This window comes from Esox lucius, chromosome 11 (genome assembly GCF_011004845.1).
Source record: "Esox lucius isolate fEsoLuc1 chromosome 11, fEsoLuc1.pri, whole genome shotgun sequence".
In the NCBI taxonomy this organism is placed as follows: Eukaryota; Metazoa; Chordata; class Actinopteri; order Esociformes; family Esocidae; genus Esox; species Esox lucius.
In genome coordinates, this window is record NC_047579.1 from 11,859,713 (window position 1) to 11,877,145 (window position 17,433).

General features: G+C 42.8%; 2 protein-coding genes across 5 annotated transcripts in view; one reads left to right on the forward strand and one right to left on the reverse strand.

The window, feature by feature from the left end:
• LOC114840345 (NLR family CARD domain-containing protein 3-like) overlaps positions 1-17,433 on the forward strand; it is a 246,059-nt gene that overhangs the window by 121,525 nt on the left and 107,101 nt on the right. The gene's annotated exons all lie outside the window — the stretch shown is intronic.
• The window catches only part of LOC114840365 (NACHT, LRR and PYD domains-containing protein 12-like), a 360,864-nt gene continuing 354,401 nt past the window's right edge, over positions 10,971-17,433 (reverse strand). For all 4 annotated transcript variants that reach the window (XM_034295447.1, XM_034295448.1, XM_034295450.1 and 1 more), the window contains one exon: positions 10,971-11,172. In XM_034295447.1, coding sequence (XP_034151338.1) covers positions 10,986-11,172 — 187 coding nt within the window. In that variant the 3' untranslated portion in view covers positions 10,971-10,985. The remainder of the gene's footprint in view (positions 11,173-17,433) is intronic.

Sequence of the window (17,433 nt, forward strand, 5' to 3'; positions counted from 1 at the left end):
CGGCCGCGGTGTGGACCGCGCCCCAGCTCTTTGTATGTCACGGTGGCCACAAGGTGGGCCAGCCGTTGTCTAAGCAGCGTCTGTCTCATTGGTTGTGTGAGGCGATTGATCTGGCCTACAAGTCACGTGGTGTCCCTACACCTGGTGGGATTGGGGCCCACTCAACGCGTGGAGTGGCGGCCTCGGCCACACTGTTTAGGGGCGTGGGGGTGGAGAACATTTGCGCTGCCGAGTCTTGGGGGACGCCATCGCCATTTGTCCCATTTTACTTGCGTGACATGGCCGCGGGCACGTTAAATCAGTGCTTTTCATGTGCTTGAGCGTCCGTTTGTCTGGGTTAGTCTGGGTCTCAGCATGTTCTCTGGGCTGGCCTCGGACGCTCCGATTCAGTCGAGACTGATTGAGGAGGTACCGGTTGGGTTGGTGTTGTGTGTGCATTCGTTTGGGGGCTGTGATCAGCGCGCAACCGTATGTGCTTAGTGTGAGTGGGATGGAAGCAGCTCAGTGTTGTGGTGTCCACGCCTGGGCCGTCCTATTTGACACTTATCTCTTAGTGAGGTGGGTGACAGGCAGGGAGTACATCTTGGGCTCGCTCGCTTTGCCCTACACCAATAGGAGCGAAGCCCCTGTGGGCAAAGCTTCACGATATAGAACGATAGATACTTTCGTAACTCCAGTTCTATGAGTGGAGCGTCGCCCATAGGGTTCATGCCCTGACTTGTTACTGACTGCTTTTCTCGTGAAGAAAGGTATGTCGGGAGGCAGATTAGGGTGTGAGCACCTCTTTTATAGCCATGGGGCAGATGGCCTAGAGCAATGCTATTTGCATATTTAAATTTTCAGTGACTGCCGATTGGCAGAGAGGGTAAACCAATAGGAGCGAAGCCCTTATGGGCGACGCTCCACTCATAGAACTGGGGTTACGCAAGTAACTATCGTTCTCCACACTGCTACAATATTAAGACACTCAGACAAATCACACAGAAACACCCACACCAGCATAATGAAACAAACATGCACAAACTTACACACACAGACATGTACACTCAAACACCAGCTGTACATGAGTTCTGTATAACAAATCACTTACATTTCTTCAGTCCTGATTTCAACCTCCACTCTCCACCATGATCCATACTGTGGAAGAAGCAGAGGAGCAGACTGTCATTCAGTGACACACAACCTGTCACACACACAAACACACACCTTACATATCTGCAACACAAGCACACACAGTCAAGCTCCTGTAGTTTGCGGATGTCACCACCCTCATCTGACTTATTTCTGATGGAGATGAGTCCGCCTAAAAGTGGAAGATTGACCATCTGGTGTCCTGGTGCAGTCAGAACAACTTGGAGCTCAACACCCTTAAGACAATGGAGATGATAGTGGACTTCAGGAAAAGTCCAGTTGTCCTTTCTCCCATCATCCTGGGTGGCTCCCCAGTCAACTCTGTGGAGTACTTTCGCTTTCTGGGCCCCACCATCCCCCATGACTACAGATGGTAAAGGACGTGAAGAGCCAGATGACACTGACTACAGATGTTAAAGGACGTGAAGAGCCAGATGACACTGACTACAGATGCTTGGACAATCATTGCAACAGAGGCCTACCTGGGTGTTACCTGCCATTTCACTGGAGAAGGCTGGGAGATGACTTAATTCTGCCTCACCACAATGCGACTGAATGACCGACACACTGCAGCTAACTTTGTGCATGATAATGGAGCAAACACAGTGGCAGCAGTAAAAATGCTAGAGGAGAAGCATGGATGGTCCTCAATACGCTGTGCCAGAGCACCAGTTGTGACAGGATGTGAGTACCTGGTGGAATAGCACATTCTATATGCTAAGCTGCCTGTTAGAGCAGAGCCTGTGACTGTAACTCATTCAGTTCCAGCTGTGCCACAGTGAGGCAAACACCTGCTGGACCTGAAAACAGAACAGTGGAGTCTAGTGGAAGAATTGACACATGTTTTCCAGCCTTACGAGGGACACAGTCCACCTTAGTGGGGAGAAAAATGGGACTTTCTCAGCAGTACTGACACTGGTGAAGAGAATCCTAGTCACACAGACAGCAGCTTTTGACACTGACCCGGTGCAGCATACCAGGCCACTGCTACAGAGCAAACAGCTGCATGATCATTACATTGAAGGCCAAAGAGAAGTGATGGAAAGGAGAACCAGCATAATTCTACTAATCAATGTCTCAAAGGAAGTGTGTCTGAGGTTCCACAGAAAGAAGGTGTTTCTCTGCTGAACTCTCTGCTTGGGTCAAACTCAGACTCCTGTAACAGTGATGGGAGTAATGAACATGAAGAGGATGATAATAAGATAATGGTGAAAAATTAAGTACTGATGTACTTTCAGGAACAACCTCTTTCCAAGACAGAAAATTCCCTTGGTTTGTGGAAGTCAAATGAAAAAAGGTTTCCAACACTGTCAAAGCTGGATAAATCCTGCAAACACCATTCCCTATAAATGACTTTTTCTGCTGCAGGAAACATTGTGACAAGAAAGAGAGCCTGCCTGACCCCTAAGCATGTTTATATGCTGACTTTCCTGGAGTAAAATATTGTACTGCTGTAATTGTTAGGTGAAGTTGAGATACTGAAGAAACCCTGTGTTGAACTGATGTTTATTTTGTTATTATTTATGTCAGTGTGAGCCTTGTTGTGGAAATTTCTTTATACAATGTATTCTCACTGAGTAAAGGACTGAGTCCCACTGTTTAGATAGGTAGAGGAATGTGGGGGATCTGGTATTTGCATAGGGGGCATCTATTGTCTGTCCAGATGGAGATCAATGGGTTTTAGGACAGGATAGGAGAAGATACAACAGGGGGCAGTAAGGTCAGTTGGCCCCTTTGGGTAAACACAACAGTAAACATTATGGTAGGAAGGATAAGGTGGGGGAAGATAGCATTTGACTTGTGTGATAGAACAAAGGGAATGTGTTTGATTGACATGAGACAGATGGCAGCATCTTACCACACCCCTTTTTCTATGTAATAAATACTGTCGAAATGATGTTTTATTTAGAGACTATTCACTGTTACTTTGTAACCTGCATATTCTCTCCTTGCAAGTTTTATTAAAACCGTTTATTGCACAATTGATTTTTCCTGTCTTACCTACCATTTTCATAGAACTGTTTTGTACTTTAGAAATTGCCATCACATTTTGGGGGCACATCCTGGATCCTAATCCTGATCGGTTCGAGTCCTTTTCCTAACAGGTTAACCGTGCACGGCCAGAGAAAGCTCTGGAATTCTAGTATCGTCCAGAAAAGGCTTATCCTTTGACAGGCTGAGAAAGAGTACCTGACTGGAGCTGAGACTTGTGCCTGATCAGTACAGGTTTCCTGCGGAAATTGAATTTGGAGGTAAGAACGCAATACGGTTAGTGGTTAGACAGCGGTTTAAAAACTTAAAGTTGGACTTTATAGTTTAATATCTGCAGTAAAAGGTTGGACCTTTTATAATATCTCATTTGTGGGCTGACGAGCTTGACTTCGCTTTCTGGTTGGTTGAGGTAAACTAGATTTACTGGGCAAATCTGGAACATGGGGAAGTGCGACAGTAAATCTTTGCCGGTCTCTCGTGTTTACGCTGGACCGGCAAAAATGATCACTGACGTTTATGGTGTTTGGACATGTGAACAATGTTTCTTTGAGTGTTATTAGGTTTTTCCGGCGACTGGCGTTTTCATTCGGTGACGGATGCGCGGCCTGTCGGGCTGATTGGAGGTAGATGGACGTGGTAACGTATGGAAGTTGCAGGAGGCGTGATGTGAAGTTGTTTGGAAGGCGTAGGCTACGGTGTTTAGACAGTGTGGAGTGATGGAAGCTTTGGGAAAGTCTGTGTGGAGTTTATTGATCTGTGTTGTAGTTTTTTTGCTCAGGTTAGATGGCTCGTTCTCCTCTGATCGCCCGCCACCCCACCCCGCGGAGTTCAGCTGGACCGAGACATGGTCCCATCCTGCCCGGCGACTGCATCGTTGGAGTCGTACAGTCAATGTGGCCAAGCTCTATGGGCCTTTTCGTTGTTTGAGTCAAGAAAAGTTCCAAAAGTGGGGAGTTGTACATACCAGGTGTACACATCTGTAATCTCCAGTGTTTGCGGCTGAGACCAAAGAAGACTACAGACCCGGGGTTGAGGAAGAGACTTTGCTAACAGCTACGTTTAAATTTATGAAGCTACCACTAGACATTGGATTTGGGAAGATGCCTGTGCGAATCAAGACAACGGCTCTACAGACGTATTGTTCCCTCAAGAATAGAGACAGTTTTGGCTTCTCTTTGGCCTCGCCATGAGCGATCCAACGGGAACAAGCAGGAACACTGAACCGCCTGAGGGAGGGGTGCGGACGGTCAGACAGGGGACCAGAGGGAGCATCAACCGGTGAGATTGTTCCTTAATACAGTTTTCATTTGCTTTAGTAAACAATGTGGTTGTTTTTGTAAGTCAGATTGGATGGTTTTGTGGAAGTTGATAGAGGGATTTGAGTAAGTATGGTGACTAGAAGTTTTTTGGAGTATTGCAGTCAGGGCGGCTGTAGTTAGAAACATGTCGTTTTTGTTCCGTGTCCTGGCACCCATTCCGGTGCAGCTAACCTATTGCGTTGCGATGGGTGCTGGATTATAAGCAGCTCCTGTATATAATGTTTGGATGTTGAAGTGTGGTGTTTTGGTTAATAGCGACTGTAGTTAGGCCTGACAACCATTCCTATGCTGCTAACCTATTGCGTTGCGATTAGTGCTGGATTATAAGCGGTTGGACTGCTTGAAAATCTGCAATTTAGGTTGGACTTAAATATGCAATTGAGATTGGATCTCATACTTTCAGTGCCTGTAAGGGAGTAGGGATTGCTCCTGTAAATTGCCAAAATTGTTGGTCAGCTTATGGTTTGGATCAGTAGTTATGCTACAGAAGTTGTATATGCACGCGCCACTTGTGTTTGTTCTGTATGTGGTTATGGCCCGAGTCACGGGCATTTGTCATTGTCTGGTTGTGGTCGGTCTAGTAAATGCATTTGTCCATTTTGGTAATCCCTGTGCACGGGGGATCCGATTGGCTGCATATGTGTATGTGTTCGAGGTTGGTGTTAACTTGGAAGTTTAAATTCTGGAATGGTACATTAGTGAACAAATAGGGTATTGATGTAACGGTGTTTAAGGCCTACATTGAGTTTTCCTTTGGATTACTTATTGTACCTTGATTATAGTGACGTCATAAATCTGTTTTCTGCCTGGATCGCCATTCTTAAGAGTTTCTTAATTTCCACCATAATGTTGAGTTGTTGTATAGATAATGATAAGCACATTTTTACAAATTGCGAAAATATTAGATAGGTTGGACACTAAATCTAAAATCTTCAGTTAACGAATGATGTAGGCTAAATTTATAGGATAGTCTGAGGACCATAAACAAACATTTGGCCTTTTTAATGGCCTACCATAAATGGGTGGAGCTCAGAGTAGCAACCTTTCCCATTACATCAAGGTAGCATATTACTAAGGGTTAAATTTGAGTGTTCAGCCTGTTCTCACCCGTGGTAATTTTACCAACACAAGCATGTTCAGTTTTGGGATGATAAAACATTAAGTGAAAGCTGAATAAGTTTTCCTTTTGGTTGCTTTAATGTTTACATTTATGATTTCGAATCAAATTGTAGTAAGGGTGGAGTCCTTAAGTCATCCAACATTGTTAATTGCTAGTACAAATTCGATGTCTTTGCATGAGATATGCGTGAAAGTAGCGATTTTGGCAATCCGCCACTATTTTGAATGACATAGACTTACATCTAAAATTGAGTAAATTCCCTACACTTTAGGAGGTATATTGAGTCATGATGTTTGTTGGTCTCAACTTAGTTTGGCCGTTGCCTGTGGAAATGCAAATATTATATGCTACTTTGGGAGTTCCTTCACACGAGCGACCGTGTGTGTGGTACAGTTTTTTATTTCCTTTGAGGATGTTTTTCTTATTTTCGGTTGTTTTGGTTGGATATTCAGTTTGCGACGTTTACTGGATGTATGTTAGATTCCTCCCAACTATCGATTTTCTTTTTAATTTTGGTCCTGTAATGGTTCTGCTTTCAAGCTTGAAGTCATTTTCGGTCTTGAAAGCAGGGGGGATTGTATGAAATGATTATCTATAGTGGAAAAGAGTTAAACTTAGAGTTCAAATGAAAAAGAGTTGAACTTAGAGTTCAAAGCAAATTAAATAGGTACTTAAAGAAGTTACGTGCATAATCTAGTTTGTCAAATTGGGTTTTTGAAAAGTATGTTTTATGCGAAATTCTAACATGGTTATGGTTGAGTAGAATACATCTTGCCATTTTGAAATGGTTTAGCTAAGCAATAACTAATTTGATGGGTGTGTTACTGTTCAGTTAGTTTAATATTTGATTAGAAGTAATCATTAATCTCATGCATTATGGAATAAGTGGGTAAAAACGTGCAGGGAGCACATTTTGTTATTCCTTACATGTTTACTAAATTTTGCCATGTTTTAATTGATATTGAGAAAATAATTCTGCATCAAGTAATATTTCTGGAAAACCAAGTTGAGAAATCTTACATAGTCTAAATTGCATAAAGAGAGGTACAGACCCACTGTAGCACTCCACTCACTGACACAAAAACCAGTTTGAGATGGATTTTAATTTGTCTGGACTCTTTGGAAGAGATTTGTTATTTATTACTGGTTTGGACTCTTTAGAAGAGAAACAGACATTATCAAAATTGGGTATTCTAATTCTAATTTAATTTCTGTCCTAGTAGGCAATTATTGGAAAGTTAATGGTTAACAGAGGTTTCTTTGAGGTGAATGATGAGAAGAAAAAGTTTGTTTTACTATTGTCTGGCCTGGGTTGTTTCTCAAGATAACAACAGTGTCCCTTATTGATAAGGTGACCATTCTTCAAGACCAGGGTCTGTTATCCTTAGGTTAATAGACCACCCCCCAGTCCAGTGTGAGCCCTGGGGGACAGGGAGTAAAAAGGGGGGGTCATGATTTATGACAGGATTTCAGAGTGTCTTTGATGTGCTAGGATAATAAGAAGAGACTTGGAGAATTCACACTGAGTTTCATCTTGTAGAGAAATTAGGCTAAATAACAGTTATGTTAGCTGACCTTCAAGATGGTGTGAAATGTTTGATTTGAAATAAGGTAATTGATCCTTTATGCGAAACAATGGTGAATTTGATTGTATTTCCGATACAACACAATCAGATGTAAGTTATATAGGTGAACTGAGAATTGTTCATGAACTGCTCTTAGAGAGTGGTACTTCAATGCAAGCAAACTATATTAACTGATGAGTTTTTGGAACAGTAATAAGATATGTGAAATTGGGTTCCTCTGTTCTTTGTGTTGGTTGTTAAACCAACTATAGAAAAGAGTGGAATTGTTATTTTGCTACACTAGCAGAACAGAAGCACCAGAGATGTTAATGTTTTAATGATACTGTTATTGATTATAACTGTTCTAATCTATTTGGAACAAAAGAAGTAGAGAGATATTGGAAATATAAGGTTTGAGTGTTTGATTGTGTGTGACTCTAATGTATCAACGATATGCAACAAGCTAATGTACTGGACATATTCGTGATGATGTACTGTGCAGTTAGAACTAATCTTCTCAAGGATAATTCACACATTCAGATACAGAACACTTGAAAGCGATTCGACAAGAGAGGACTTGTTGGAGCCCAGAGAGAGACTGAGCTTGGCTTAAAAGGACAACTGTGAGGTGGCTGAGGTGAGATGGATCTCACAGACACACAGTCAGACTGTCCTACTACTCTGGAGCGCTGCACGTCTAGGTGCCGCACGTCGACAGGATGCTGAGTTCCTGTGAGCTGGACTGATTCGAGTCCTGATGATTCTGCAATGTGATGGAGAAGGCAACCTCCGACTGAGAGGATGGAGGCGTAGGAAAGATCTACTGCACAACATCATGCTACGCTGATTGGGTCCATACCAGGTACATCTCATCTGCTGTCCAGGTAGCTGGGAGAGGAACCTGGGGTCGACGACACGCTACAGGAGGATTTCAGTGTTTAAAGGTTAGACACAGTGAATTGAAGTCACTGAGGGAAAAGTCATCTTGGAGTTCACAAAGGAGAACACAGATTCTCCTGGCCTGGCTGATAAAGCAGCTAGAATGGAGACAACTAGAGCTGTGTCTACATCTGAGCTGTGAAGGACAACACCTTGGAATATACATCTGACTTTTTCGTTCTGTTACACCCACATGTCAAAGAAATGGTTCATAACTGACTGTCTGACGTTTGGAGGAGCAGAACATTTGTGATGACTTTGGAAGTACATCCAAATGGAACCATGGAGAGGACTTTTCAGTGAATCGAGTAATTGACATGAGAGAACTTTGTAACAGTGATAAATTGAAGGATGCATTCAGTGATAGGTGTTTATGATGATTTTAACATAAAGGTTTTGCTGTACTATGTTATAATTCTGTATGATGACAATGTGTGATCTTGGAGTTAATACGAAAGGTAATGATCAAGAAGAATGTAAATGAGGATTCAGACATTTCAGATGTGTTCCGTTCTCTAATCACTAAGGGTAATAATATTGACAGGGTCATGTTGTTAAAGAGTACTGTTTTGTTGCAGTCTACATCCTAATGAGTGAACTGTTTAAGGTTTGATACCAAGGTTTGACATGGTATCAAGAGGATGGAGTGTTGTGGAAATTTCTTTATACAATGTATTCTCACTGAGTAAAGGACTGAGTCCCACTGTTTAGATAGGTAGAGGAATGTGGGGGATCTGGTATTTGCATAGGGGGCATCTATTGTCTGTCCAGATGCAGATCATAGACTGTAAAAATCTTGGACTTGCGTCTGCGCAGATAGCGATCTTGGGACCAGTTCTGCGCAGTAGTTATGCGCAGTAGCGAGCAGGAAGTAAAGCCGCAAAGCCGCGAAATCAACGGCCCCACCCCTGTGCCCCGCCCTCACTCTCCCTCGCAGAATGCGCATACCGTAATCAATCGCAAGCACACGCTGCACTGTTTTGGAAGTGGAGTCCTGCTCCTGTGAACTCTGTCTGCTCCGTTCCACTCCAACCTCATTAAAATAAGGTAAATACAAGTAGCCTACTAACACATTTAAACAGAGTTCAATCAAGTCCAAGTACAGTACAACCTTTGCTTGTTAAACCTAGATGATATGTTATAGCCTAACTTACATCATGTTTAACCTTAATTTAGAATAGGCCTAATACAAAAATAATTGGTAACTTCTAGCTAACGATCACCTGCTAGCTATTAACATGGCTATTAACGAGGCTTGTTGTCTTTTAGCTAACGTTAGCTAGCCCATTACATTTATTTACTAATTGAATAGCTTATAAATTTAACTTACCGAAAAAACAACCCATTATGTCCGTGTGAAATTATATCAATTATAGAAATTTAGAGATTCAATTTAAAGCTCCAATCTCCTTAGTCCTCCGAAGATCGCGAAAAAAGGACCTACCTGGTAATTTGTTAGCTATAAAGAATATTTGTGCAATTTAAGTACTACTTGGTTATGAGTAATGTTTGGACAACTATTCGAATGGTCGACTACTTTTCAAATAAAATAGCTGCAGCCCACAAATAACTACCACCACACTGAATAGACTACCACCACACTGAACAAACTACCACCACACTGAACTAACTACCACCACACTGAACAAACTACCACCACACTGAACAGACTACCACCACACCGAACTAACTACCACCACACCGAACTAACTACCACCACACTGAACTAACTACCACCATACAGAACTAACTACCACCACACTGAACTAACTACCACCACACTGAACTAACTACCACCACACAGAACTAACTACCACCACACTGAACTAACTACCACCACACTGAACTAACTACCACCACACTGAACTAACTACCACCACACTGAACTAACTACCACCACACTGAACTAACTACCACCACATTGAACTAACTACCACCACACTGAACTAACTACCACCATACAGAACTAACTACCACCACACTGAACTAACTACCACCACACTGAACTAACTACCACCACACTTAACAAACGACCACCACACTGAACAAACGACCATCACACTGAACTAACTACCACCACACTGAACTAAACAGTACCACACTGAACTAACTACCACCACACTGAACAAACGACCACCACACTGAAAAAACTACCACCACACTGAAATAACTACCACCACACTGAACAAACTACCACCACACTGAACTAACTACCACCACACTGAACAAACGACCACCACACTAAACTAACTACCACCACACTGAACAAACGACCACCACACTGAACTAACTACCACCACACTGAACTAACTACCACCACACTGAACAAACGACCACCACACTGAACTAACTACCACCACACTGAACTAACTACCACCACACTGAACTAACTACCACCACACTGAACAAACGACCAACACTGAACAAACTACCACCACACTGAACAAACTACCAACACTGAACAAACAACCATCACACTGAACAAACTACCACCACACTGAACTAACTACCACCACACTGAACTAACTACTAACACGATTCAGGTTTGATTGCCAGTCAATGTGCTCCACAAATTACCATGGCAGATATCATAAAGGCTACACAGATACACTTGCTCAGGAGTAGAAACATTGATGGTGTGGTTATTACTAGTGAAAAATAAGAAAGACCAGCATATGTCTGAACCTATCAATATTGATGGTGCAGTCATATTAAATAATAACAAAAGGAATAAATAATGTGTTTCCCTCAAATTCACAATAATCCAGCTTTACTGGTCAGTGTACTTCAACCTTGAAAATGTGTTCATGCTATGGAAAATGTATACAGGTAGGTTGATCTGTTTTTGACATATATTACAGAATGCAAAACACCATAACAACTTTATACCATATTACTGGTTACTGATTCAGAAAACATCTACAGCACATACTTGAGTTTCTCCAGTCTCCAGTGTGGATCCTCCAGTCCAGCAGAGAGCAGTCTGACTCCCAAGTCTCCTGGGTGATTGTATCTCAGATCCAGCTCTTTCAGATGCGAGGGATTTGACTTCAGAGCTGAGACCAGAGAAGCACAGCCTTCGTCTGTGACCAGACAACCTGACAGCCTGTAGAGAGTTGTTCACAAACCACCTACATTAACAACCAAGGCTTTCTGAACCCTTTGAAGATTGTGTAAAAAAGGTTAATTACTTTAGTTGTTAAATGGTTCACAGTAGTGGTATTTGCTGGTCATAAATAAATAATGTTAAAAGTGCAGTCAGAATGGTGGGTTTGCCTCACAGTCAAACATAGATTTTTAAAATGTGCATCCATAGTACTGTAGATGATCTGTAGAGATCCCCAAAACTCATCCCAAAATTTTACATTGAGAAAAATTATTCTCAAGTTGTTGCACTATTTACCCTCACAGCCTTCCACAGAGTGGTGAACCCCTCCCAATCTTTACGTCTGAAAGACCTATCCTCTCTGGGATGCTCTTTTTTATACCCAAACATGTTTCTGATCTATTGCCAATTAACCTAATTAGTTGTGAGATTTTCCACCAGGGTTTGTTTGTACTTTTCTAGTCTTTTGTGGCCCCTGTCCAAGGTTTTTTGCAACTTATTGCTGCCATCAAATTCAAAGTGGTTATATATTTTTCAAAGAACAATATAATTTCTCAGTTTCAACATTTGATATGTTGTCTTTGTACTATTTTCTATTGAATATAGGGTGTAAATGATTTGCACATATTTGCATTCTGTTTTTATTGTGCTTTTACCATACTTAAAAACCAGCGGTAAATAGAGAAGTCAAGTTTGTATATTTTTCTGTTAGCATGAAGCAATTTGATTTAAATAAACATGTCTAGGCTAGTTTCATTAATTAATTACACTGGATACTAAGATGTAGATAGTATAGGCCTATATGTATAGCCAGAGCTGTGGTCGAGACCACCTAAAGTCAGACCAAGTCTAGTCCAAATCAAAGCAAACAAAATATGGACATAAAAGTTTTCCCCTTGACAGCAACGATATGATCAATATATTTGTTGTAGGCCTTTATCATCAGTTTCACTAGTCTGAATGTTATGATGGTGAAAACAAGCTAATCTTTGCTTGCCCACTTACGAACAAATGTTTTCGATACATTCCAGGCATTTTCTGTCGGGTTCAAATCTTTACGTCTCCTTCTGCTTGGTGGGACGTTTACGTCTCATTCTGCTTGGTGGGACGTTTACGTCTCATTCTGCTTGGTGGGACGTTTACGTCTCATTCTGCTTGGTGGGACGTTTACGTCTCATTCTGCTTGGTGGGACGTTTACGTCTCATTCTGCTTGGTGGGACGTTTACGTCTCATTCTGCTTGGTGGGACGTTTACGTCTCATTCTGCTTGGTGGGCTCCATGTGTAAAGCGCCAAGGCACCTTCCTGCAGGGAAATGAATGCCTCTCTTGGTTCCACAGCGGCCCTGGTCGCACCTGTCCATCGATTTCGTTACCGATCTCCCTCCCTCCAGGGGGAATACCATGATCTTGGTCGTTGTGGACTGGTTCTCGAAGGCTTGCCGCTTCCTACTTCTTCCCGGTATTCCCACGGCCCTACAGAACACGGAGGCCCAGTTAACCCTTCCGGCACTATGGCATCCCGGAGGACATTGTTCTTGTCTGGGGCCCACAATTCACCTCCTGCGTGTGGAGGGCCTTTATTGAGAGGCATCCGAGCCAGACCGAGGCCCTCACGGTGGACCAGTGGTTCCCGCATGTGGAGGAGACATGGAACGCGGCCCATGTGCGCCTCCAGCGTTCCACAAACACTAGGCCGACCGCCACCTCAGGGCGACGCCTGTGTACCGCCCTGATGATCGGGTCTGGCTCTCGACCCTCCACCTGCCCAGCCGGAAGCTGGGCCTAAGGTTTGTGGGGCCGTACATAGTCCTGAGGAGAGTAAATGAGGTGGCAATTTGCAATTGCCACCAACCATGTGTATTCACCCATCTTTCCATGTGTCTCTCCTCAGGCTGGTGGTGGAAGGCCTCCCGGGGTGCCAGGGGTGGCCTCCAGTACCTCGTGGATTGGGTGGGGTACGGCCCTGAGGAGCAGTGCTGGGTCCAGGGTCGGGACGTCTTAGATCCTGCCCTCTTTCAGTATTTCCACCAGCGCCATCTGATTCTCCCAGCGCCGCGTCCTCAGTGTCAGGGGCACCGTGCTGCCGGGGGGAGGGGACGGGACTGTCACGGCTCCTTCTCCTGTGGCTCCCCCTGCTGGCGCGCCAGGGCTCCAGTGGTCAGTGCCAGTCCATTGCCTTGATAACCAGTCCTACTTTACGAGCCTGTTGAGTTCTAGCGTTTTTGTGTTTTGCCTGCTTGGCCTTTCTGAGCTTTCTAGAAATACATAACAAAAAGAAAGCAAGCTACCCTCCTGCGTTTGACTCCTGTCTTTCTACGACGGACCATGACAACTTGCCTAATAATTGTGCACGTAGTGTATATTGAGGTTTTGAATGGGATTATGTGTCTGTTATAATTTAGTTGGTATATATTTTTGGGGGATTTGTTTATACATTGGATTTGTTTTTGTTTGTTCATAAGCGGTTGGTTATGTTTCCATAATTTCTGACATTCTAGGTTTTAGTATTCTATGCTTAAGTTTATCTAGTGTTATTCAATACACCTGTTCCTCATTTAGCGCACGTTTATTCAGTGGACATTTTCAGTTCCCTGTGAGGTATTCTTTGTTGTTCGCCAACGTACTGAGCTTTCGAAAAACACCATCTTTTCATGGGTAAAATACTTTAGCCTTTATGTTCTTGACTTTGCCTTTGATACTTCATGCCTTAGCCATTTTCCTGGGTTTCCTGTTAGCGACTGTTTCTCTGGGTTTTTGACTACGTCTCCTGCATAGCCCATACTGGAACTATGCTCCTATGCTCCGCGTTTGAAACCACAACCTTCTCCCTGTCGCATCATAATAAAATGGCAATACATCAAACAAGTGTACCCTACCTTTGAGTAGGCTATTGTGTTCGAATATATTTAGCAAGGCTAAATAAAGAACTGGTTGTTTGAATAAGTAGGCCTTCGGCATTTCCTTTACTCATGAAACACTAAGCCTAAAAAGGCTAGTTTTTTATGTACAGTGGGGAGAACAAGTATTTGATACACTGCCAATTTTGCAGGTTTTCCCACTTACAAAGCATGTAGAGGTCTGTCATTTTTATCATAGGTACTCTTCAACTGTGAGTGACGGAATCTAAAACAAAAATTCATAAAATCACATTGTATGATTTTTAAGTAACTAATTTGTATTATATTGCATGATATAAGTATTTGATACATCAGAAAAGCAGAACTTAATATTTGGTACAGAAACCTTGGTTTGCAATTATAGAGATCATAAGTTTCCTATAGTTCTTGACCAGGTTTACACACACTGCAGCAGGGATTTGGGCCCTTCTCCAGATCCTTTAGGTTTTGGGGCTGTCACTGGGCAATACGAACTTTCAGCTCCCTCCAAAGATTTTCTATTGGGATCAGGTCTGGAGACTGGCTAGGCCACTCCAAGACCTTGAGATGCTTCTTACGGAGCCACTCCTTAATTTCCCTGGCTGTGTGTTTCGGGTCGTTGTCATGCTGGAAGACCCAGCCACGACCCATCTTCAATGCTCTTACTGAGGGAAGGAGGTTGTTGGCCAAGATCTCGCGATACATGGCCCCATCCATCCTCCCCTCAATACGGTGCAGTCGTCCTGTTCCCTTTGCAGAAAAGCATCCCCAAAGAATTATGTTTCCACCTCCATGCTTCACGGTTGGGATGGTGTTCTTGGGGTTGTACTCATCCTTCTTCTTCCTCCAAACACGGCGAGTGGAGTTTAGACCAAAAAGCTCTATTTTTGTCTCATCAGACCACATGACCTTCTCCCATTCCTCCTCTGGATCATCCAGATGGTCATTGGCAAACTTCAGATATGCGCTGGCTTGAGCAGGGGGACCTGGCGTGCGCTGCAGGATTTTAATCCATGGCGGCGAAGTGTGTTACTAATGGTTTCCTTTGAGACTGTGGTCCCAGCTCTCTTCAGATCATTGACCAGTTCCTGCCATGTAGTTCTGGGCTGATCCCTCACCTTCCTCATGATCATTGATGCCCCACGAGGTGAGATCTTGCATGGAGCCTCAGACCAAGGGAGATTTACCGTCATCTTGAACTTCTTCCATTTTCTAATAATTGCGCCAACAGTTATTGCCTTCTCACCAAGCTGCTTGCCTATTGTCCTGTAGCCCATCCCAGCCTTATGCAGGTCTACATTTTATCCCTGATGTCCTTACACGGCTCTCTGGTCTTGGCCATTGTGGAGAGGTTGGAGTCTGTTTGATTGAGTGTGTGGACAGGTGTCTTTTATACAGGTAACGAGTTCAAACAGGTGCAGTTAATACAGGTAATGAGTGGAGAACAGGAGGACTTCTTAAAGAAAAACTAACAGGTCTGTAAAAGCTGGAATTCTTACTGGTTGGTAGGTGATCAAATACTTATGTCATGCAATAAAATGCAAATTAATTATTTAAAAATCATACAATGTGATTTTCTGGATTTTTGTTTTAGATTCCGTCTCGCACAGTTGAAGTGCACCTATGATTAAAATTACAGACCTCTATATGCTTTGTAAGTAGGAAAACCTGCAATATCGGCAGTGTATCAATTACTTGTTCTCCCCACTGTAAGGAGTTAACTACCTCATTTCAGGGCTCTAACTGAAGCGGGGAGAGTTTCGTAAGGTTGCATATGTCACAAAACTCAATAGCGCATCCGTGTGGTTAAATGAAACAAACGTGCACACATTATGTCATCTAAAGATAATGAACATATGTACAAAGTAAAAATATAATGTGATTAAGCGTGTAGGAATTCTGTGCCTATATGTGCAAAAACTCAGCTCAATACATGTTTGTAGGTCAATAACGGCTATGTCTTTTGTCTTAGTGCTTTGGTATATGAATACATTTTAAGGATAGATGTCCATAGATGCCTTTGTCCATAGATGCCAAATAATAAGTGAAAAATGCACTCGTTTTTGTCATCTCATGGTTTTGAACATATATAACAAATAGAATTATAACCATTATGCCTGTTGGAGTTCTGTGCATATTTATGCAAAACCACGCCCATGCACAAGTTCATCGGTCAATAGTGGCTATGCTTTTTGACATAATGGCCTGATTTATATAGATTTTAAAGACCTTCGTCCATAGATGCCAAATATGAAATCACGTGAATTTCGGACAATTTGTGAATTTGTGCCATAGGAGTAGCAAGTTTTTTCACAATATCCAAAATGGCGGATAGATGTATATACTGAGCCTGTATGTCAAGAAATGTGGTCACTATTGATCAATAAACCTTCAAGTGGGTATGGTTTTGTACATATAAGCATACTTTTGAGAAACCGTTTATCGTATTATAATCCAACCAGGTACACATGTTCAGTACCTTGACAGGACATATGGATCTGGAAAAAATAAAAAACAACACTGGACCTTTTTCTTTTCTTTCCAAAAAAATTGAAAAGGAAAGTTTTGAGTGAGGAACTTGTGCCATAGGAGTAGCATTTCACAATATCCAAAATGGTGGATAGATGTACAGTATCTCACAAAATGTTGTACACCCTCACATTTTTGTAAATATTTGATTATATCTTTTCATGTGACAACACTGAAGAAATGACACTTTGCTGCCATGTAAAGTAGTGAGTGTACAGCTTGTATAACAGTGTACATTTGCTGTCCCCTCAATATAACACTACACACAGCCATTAATGTCTAAACCGCTGACAACAAAAGTGAGAAAACCCCTAAGTGAAAATGTCAAATTAGGCCCAAAGTGTTAATATTTTGTGTGGCCACCATTATTTTCCAGCACTGCCTTAACCCTCTTGGGCATGGAGTTCCCCAGAGCTTCACACTGGAGTCCTCTTCCAATCCTCCATGATGACATCACAAAGCTGGTGGATTTTAGAGACCTTGCGCTCCTCCACCTTCTGTTTGAGGATGCCTCACAGATGCTGAGTAGGGTTTAGGTCTGGAGACATGCTTGGCCAGTCAATCACCTTTACCCTCAGCTTCTTTAGCAAGGCAGTGGTCGTCTTGGAGGTGTGTTTGGGGTCATTTTCATGTTGGAATACTGCCCTGTGGCCCAGTATCCGAAAGGAGGGGATCATGCTCTGCTTCAGTATGTCACAGTAGATGTGGGCATTCATGGTTCCCTGAATGAACTGTAGCTCCCCAGTGCCGGCAGCACTCATGCAGCCCCAGACCATGACACTCCCACCACCATACTTGACTGTAAGCAAGACACACTTGTCTTTGTACTCCTCATCTGGTTGCCGCCACACACGC